The following is a 6,862-nucleotide window of genomic DNA, read 5'->3' as shown; positions in this document are numbered from 1 at the left end:
ACCTGAGGTCCAAACTCACCATCATTCCACAGGTAACAACACACACACACACACACACACACACACACACACAGGACTCAGAGCTTCTGATAGCAGAACAGCTGATGATCTCTTTGACTGATGGGAAAAGCTTTTCGGTGGTCGTCGTCAGCTGTGTCTCTGAGATTCGAGTCGAAGGAAAAGTGAACGGAAACTTTATTGGTGAAATGATTAGTGATTCATTTTCAGTCAAAGATGTGAAGTAAATGTTTTTATCAGTAGCTTAAATCCCCAGAATTTCCTGTGTCTGCCTGAAAAGGAGTTGAGATGATTTGTAAATGTATTACATGGATAAAACAGATGAGTTATTTACTGATTTAAAGATAAAATCATGAACTGTGACATCACACTTCACTCACGTGTGAACACTATAAACAGACTCCTGTGAATTATTTAAACAGCATTTGTATGAGGGTGATTCTGTCCCGGGCTTTTTGGCCACTGTAACTGTGAGTCCTCAGGTTTTGGACGGATGCAGCGATGGGTCAGTCTCTGCTCCGTCCTCTTGTCTAACCTCACGGCCGCTCTCTGTCTCAGGAGCCTGTGCTGTTCTCGGGGACCCTGCGGATGAACCTCGACCCCTTTGAGCAGTGTAGTGATGAGGAGGTGTGGAAAGCTCTGGAACATTCTCACCTCCGCAAGTTCGTCAGCAACCAGCCGTCCAAACTGAATCTGGAGTGTTCAGAGGGAGGAGAGAACCTCAGGTCGGTGCGGAGGAGGAGACGGACATTACTGGTCTTAGTTAGTGGACAGACGTCCGTGCAGCTGTCTGCAGCGCTGTGATGTGTCCTGTGCTGTTGTGTCCTCAGTGTGGGTCAGAGGCAGCTGGTGTGTTTGGCTCGAGCTCTCCTGAGGAAGACGAGGATCCTCGTCCTGGATGAAGCTACAGCTGCTATCGACCTGGAGACGGACGATCTGATCCAGTCCACCATCAGGACTCAGTTTGAAGACTGCACCGTCTTCACCATCGCACACAGACTCAACACAGTCATGGATTACACCAGGTAAGATCTCTGCGTATACTTTCTACTGTAAAGGAAAATTACACATTAATACACTGTTGAAAACTAAAATACATAAACATATTATTTAGTGAATAACCTCTGAGCTGTAGATCGCAGATTTGAAGCTTCAACAGTCTTAAAACATTTCATGATTCAAATCCTGACCAGGGATTAACTAAAAGCATTGTGGGATATGGATGATAACACAGATTTATAGTTATAAGACGTTCACTAAAAACTGAATCCAAGGAATATTGAATGACATGTTTACAGTCTTCTTCTTCTCCTGAGCCTTTGTTGCTGCGTTGCTGTGTTTCACCTGTGCATCAGTAGAATAGTGTGAGTAATATTGTGCGTCTCGTCGTGTAGCGCGTGAATGTGCGTCTTCACACCCTCAAACAAAACAGGGACATGAAAACCTTTAGCGGAGAGACTACAGCAGCAGACGCAGATCACACGTGTGTCTTCAAAAGGGCTGCAGGAACATCACAGGGTGGTTTTAGATTAAAATCTTGTATAAACTGTATATCTAGTGTCTTTGTGAACATGTTCTCTAAACTGTCCAGACTCTGTACCCGAACCACCGTGTCCTCTGTCCTCCTGCAGGGTCCTGGTGTTGGACAAGGGAGAGGTGGCTGAGTTCGACACTCCGACAAACCTCATATCACAGAGAGGAATCTTCTACAGCATGGCTAAAGATGCAGGACTGGTGCAGTAGATGAGGATCAGCTCAGTTTGACTCTGAATTCTGGCAGTTCAACTGAAGAGTACCTCCACGTGCAGTTGGTATATTTTCAGGGCACTTCCTGCTGGTTCTGAACTAAACCTGAGCTCCTTTCCCAGCTTGGATCAGTCAGCAGTTGCAAACAGTCGAACCGACATCAGGACATGTGACTGACCGTATTGTCCTGTGGGGCAAACGGTCCTTTTGTATCTATATAGGACAAAAACAAGCCATATGTGCAAGTGCTGGTTGATCCAAGTCTGCTCTTTAGTGCCTTCTGCCAGTGGGACGAAGAAGCCAGTGAATGTATCGTTTTCTAATCAGCTGCAAAACAAACAACAAAAAGGAGGAGCTTTTTTATTTTATTTTTTCTACCAGAGAAATGCTGTGCCACTGTACTTTCCTCAGACAAAAAAAACAAACATACACTTTGTGATAAACCCACTTATTTTTGTACTGTACCTTTATTTAAGCCACTTTTTAAAGATTTTTCTCATAGGGAAGTTTGCTCAGTTTAACATGTGATTCTTCTGTGAACCAAATTTATAAAAACTTGAATTCTGTACCACCAAAATATTAAATATGATAATGCCTTTATTAAAAAAAAAAAAGGAAGAAGACTGTGTGTGTGCTGTCTTTAAATCACAGATGTGTTCATGAAAGATGTGAACAATGTGAACTTGTCCTTGAAGCTGCTGTTGGTTTATCAACCTGCAGCTGAGTTTATATTTTAATTACATCCCACAGAAATCATCAGTCCTGGTGCTGAGTGATAATCGGAAAATAAAATAAGGAAAATGAACTTTACAGAAGAATGTAATTATTCCAGTCGTCCACTAGAGTGCGCTCACAGTCAGTCAAGGATCCACGAGACGTTAATATGCAGTATGAGTTTATTATAAACTCCCTCTGATTCCTTTAAATAATATTTAAACTTGATGATTATCAATAAAAGCATTAAGGCAGATCACACTGAAGTTACCACACAGTTTACATGATGCTGCACTTTCTCTGAAGACTAAATGAGGACAATCATTTATTTCAAATGTCAAATAATTAAATGCGTGGTAATTACCGTCCCAATCAACATCTTGACAGGGTTTCAGGATTTTGTTGTGTACTTTGTGTATCAACCGGATTCAGTTGATCTTTTTGATGTTTCATCAACTGCTCGGTGCCAAGAAGAAGAAGTTCACCACAGATCCCTCACGGCAAGACGTCTCTTGCCCCACACACATATTCTTCATGGACCGCTGCAGTGTTCTCATCCAGTTACTGACACCGAACACACACTGGCTCTGTGTCTCTGACAGATGCTGATAGCACCAGTATGAATGAGTGCTTGGCTGCCAGCTTCTTTGGTAATGTGCCTGCCCATAGGCAAAGCTGCATGAAGTGGCAGAGGCTTGGCGCTGGCTGTCTGCTGACAGGCCCCGTCAGTTTGTGCTGCAGGCGCTGGATCCTCAGTGTTCAGCAGAGTGGTGACAAAGCCAGAAGCTCCTTGTTTTTCCAGTCATGATTTGTCTGAGTGTTGCTCAATGTTACGTCTGAATAACAATCTGATCCTGGTTGTTCTGTTCTTCAGGCCACCTACAGTTGTCTAAACAGTTGAGTGTTTATGGGAAATAATCTTATTTACTTTCTTGCTGAGCGTTCAACATGAAAGTGAATATCACTCATATCTGTACACAAAATATGAAGCTACAATCAGCAGCTGGTTAGCTTAGCTTAGCATAAAGACTGGAAATGGGGAGACAGCTAGCCCGGCTCTGACAACATCTGTCCACCAGCACCTGTAAAGCTGGTTATCATGTTATTTAGATTGTTCACCACTTTGTTCCCTTTGGATGCAGCCAGGCTACATTTCTCCCCATGTTTCCACTCTTTGAGCTAAGCTAAGCTAAGCTAACCAGCTACTGGTGTTGCAAATTATTTAATCTATCAATCATCAGTCATTTGATTTAGCCACAGCTAGCAACCACTTCATCAGCTAGCTTAGCTCTGTTAGTCCTCCTACTAGCAGTTTTAAAGCCTGCTAACATGTTTTGTTTTTTCTTCATACAAACACGTGTTAAAACAATAATATGTGGTTATGTGCTTTCTGCAGCAGGTTACTGTGACCTATGGTCACGTTTTGTTGCTAGGCGACATGTAGTGGTTGTAGTAATGATGCAGGAGCGAAGGGAAAAGTGTCGGTGACAGAGTCCAAGTCAGGACATGGTGGTGGACGGACAGATGTTCGATTCGCATGTGAAACCAGCTGTTTATATGTTGTTTCTGTCATTAATGACGGTTCGACAAAATTATTGCTGTAACCATGACAACAAAGGAATGAGGAATTACTTTTTATGACCCAAACAACAACTTTTTCCTAAACCTAACCAAGTCATGACCGTTTATTATTGTAACCATGACTACAAAGGTCCGGCTCTATTGTAACCATGACAACCTGTACGGTTGTTCAGGCTGGAGGACTGGTTGATATTTGGGGAAATTGACGTATTTTCTTTCTTGGGGTGTTAGATGAGATGATTGTTTCCGCCGTCAGCTGGGGCTAAAGCTAGCAACTGGTTAGCTCAGCACAGAGGACACAGATCCACCGACCAGCTCCTCTAACCATCAGTAACATGTTGCTTTTATCCACAAAAAACAGACAAGTTGTCAGTTTTACGAGGGTTTACATGTCAGACTATTTCTTTGCAGGAAGCGTTGACGTCCTTTCACAGTGAGGTTGTGAGGCAGCCAGTCCAGACTGAGATACAACATGTTGACCAGCATTAGAGGAACTGTAGGTTGATATTAATACTTTAGTATTCATGCTAAGCTAAGCTAACCAGCTGCTGGCTCTAGCTTCATATTTAATGAACAGTCACGAGATCCATCTTCTCGTCTAACTCTCTGCAAAAAAGTGAATAAGTGTATTTCCCACAACAAACGGAGTCATGCTTCAGCTTTCTCCATAACACCTTGTTTGTGTTCGTTATTTATTTCATTCGATATCTAAGTTTCTGCGTGTTCACATCTCATGTTGGATTGAATCTTCAGTGTTATTTGTAGGTTGCGAGAATAAAACCAAACCAGTGATTGCACTCCGCTTGCACAGAACATGTTTTGACATTCGACCCCCTCGAAATTCACGACTAACTGTTAGTTTTATTGAAACTGGGATCCTCAGATAACCTCTGTCCTGACAACGTGCCATTGGATGACTGTGCTCTTCAGGGTTCCTGTTAGTTGATTAAAGTCTATCATTTCCTGTATATTTGTAGCCTGCAGATGTATCCATCCTCACCGGGTTTGACTGGAGTTTATTAATTCCTTCGTACAAAACGTCTCATTTGTAAATTACAGCTTCAGACTGAGGGTTGCTTGAGGTGAGCTGACTTCTTCCTCTCGAGGGAAATGATTTGATATTTTTTTGTCCTACACAGACATATACAAAATCAGCTGTGAGAATGAATGTAATGATCAGCTCGTACATGTAAACAGGTTTTTACAGGTAGACTGTGCAGAAAGTGACCTGAGACATGAGAATTAGAGCTGTTATGGAACTGTTACAATGAGCTGATATAGTTAATCATACATGCACAATATGTGCAGTTGTTTGTCATTGGAAGTGAAATGGAGCAAATATAATCCTTCTTACAGGATTGAGACCTGCAGCTCTGGAAGCTCAGAAAGCTCCAGATAAACAGGCTTTATTTATTTGCTTGTCATGCGAACACACACACACACACACACTCAAAAATCACTATGTCTGCATCAAGAACAAACAATCTACCGCACAAACAGTCTGACACAGCGTGAGTCCGCTGTTATTGCAGGGAAGGCGGTCTAACAGCTCCTCTGTCCTCAGCTGAACTGTGGAGGAAAGTAGTTTACACAGAGGAGAAATGAGTGGTGCAAATTATAATAACACCTTCATTCATTAAATCCTCTGCCAACACACACACACACACACACACACACACACCGACTGTGGAGCACATCACCTGAGCTTCAAAGTGTTTTTTTTAGGTTGTATTGTCCTCATCTCACCTCTGCTGGCCCAGAGTGCTGTTTGCTATTTTAAGTCGTAGATTTGGAGCCAACTCTTACTCAGACCTGAGTGTTGACTGATAACTGATGATGTTGCAATTAAAGTTTTCTCCTCAGTATAATGTCCTACTGTTTATATCTGTGAGTCTGTAAGTTTCCATAAATTCACAGAAAACACTTGGACTGATGAAACTAATCCTGTGTAGAAAAACAGGCTCTGTGGACGGTGGAGGTTAAATCCACGGCTGAACGCTGAGCAGCAGCAGAAACACATCACTGGTCACATGTCACAGGAAAAACTCCTAATCACCACAACATTCACTCAACATGCCAAAAGTGTGAAACCATTATCAACATATCTCTGAATCTGCTTTATTTATCGATTTTACAAATAAATCATGAGGCTTTTTACAGGAGAAACAATTATGTTCAGTGTTTGTTCTGTAAAAATCATCTGCACTCAGATTTAATATGATTTTATTTATTGAAATGTTTCGTCCTTTTTTATTTGAACAGATTATAAATCAGGTGAAACCTGAAATAAATTTACTCTGCATTTATTATTGTTGGACACAAATAAAAACCACTTCATTGCTTTAGGACTAATACATTAGATTTTACATAAATTGGTTTTATGAATGTAAGAAGGTTTAACTAAACATTATTATAATATTCAGGAAAAAATCTAACTAAAAATCTACTGTGTAATATTAAGAGATAATAATGATTATCTGAACCCAGCGTCGTATATTTCCTGTGGGATCAATCACACATCGATCGATCAGAAGATATTAGTCTGTTGTGTGTGAGGAAACAGGTTGAATTTGATCTGAATGTCTGAGGTCAAAGGGACTGAAGCTCTGAACATCCCAGAACCGAGTCTGTGACTGTGACCCGAACTTTAACTGCTACAGTTTCTAGTTCCACAACGTTACAGTTCAAAGTGATTTTTATTGCAGCAAAAATAAATGTGTCGAAATTATGGCAAATTAAAAAAAAATTAAACCCATTCAGCAAATGATTTTTCTTATTTTATAAATATGAATCTTTCATGAAT

The 6,862-nt window shown here is 41.1% G+C and overlaps 1 protein-coding gene across 1 annotated transcript; it reads left to right on the top strand.

Moving 5' to 3' along the window:
* Positions 1-6: 6 nt before the first annotated feature.
* LOC111649035 (multidrug resistance-associated protein 1-like) lies at positions 7-2,569 on the top strand. Its single transcript, XM_023398774.2, has 4 exons — positions 7-32; positions 577-743; positions 849-1,043; positions 1,650-2,569. The coding sequence occupies exons 2-4, from the start codon at positions 607-609 to the stop codon at positions 1,759-1,761; spliced, it is 444 nt and encodes a 147-aa protein (XP_023254542.1). The 5' UTR covers positions 7-32; positions 577-606; the 3' UTR covers positions 1,762-2,569.
* The last annotated feature ends 4,293 nt before the right edge of the window (positions 2,570-6,862 follow it).

Source organism: Seriola lalandi, unplaced genomic scaffold, assembly GCF_002814215.2.
Source record: "Seriola lalandi dorsalis isolate HSWRI2012SDOR001 ecotype SW California unplaced genomic scaffold, Sedor1 jcf7180002049879, whole genome shotgun sequence".
Taxonomy (NCBI): domain Eukaryota; kingdom Metazoa; phylum Chordata; class Actinopteri; order Carangiformes; family Carangidae; genus Seriola; species Seriola lalandi.
This window is presented reverse-complemented; position numbering and strand designations above follow the sequence as displayed.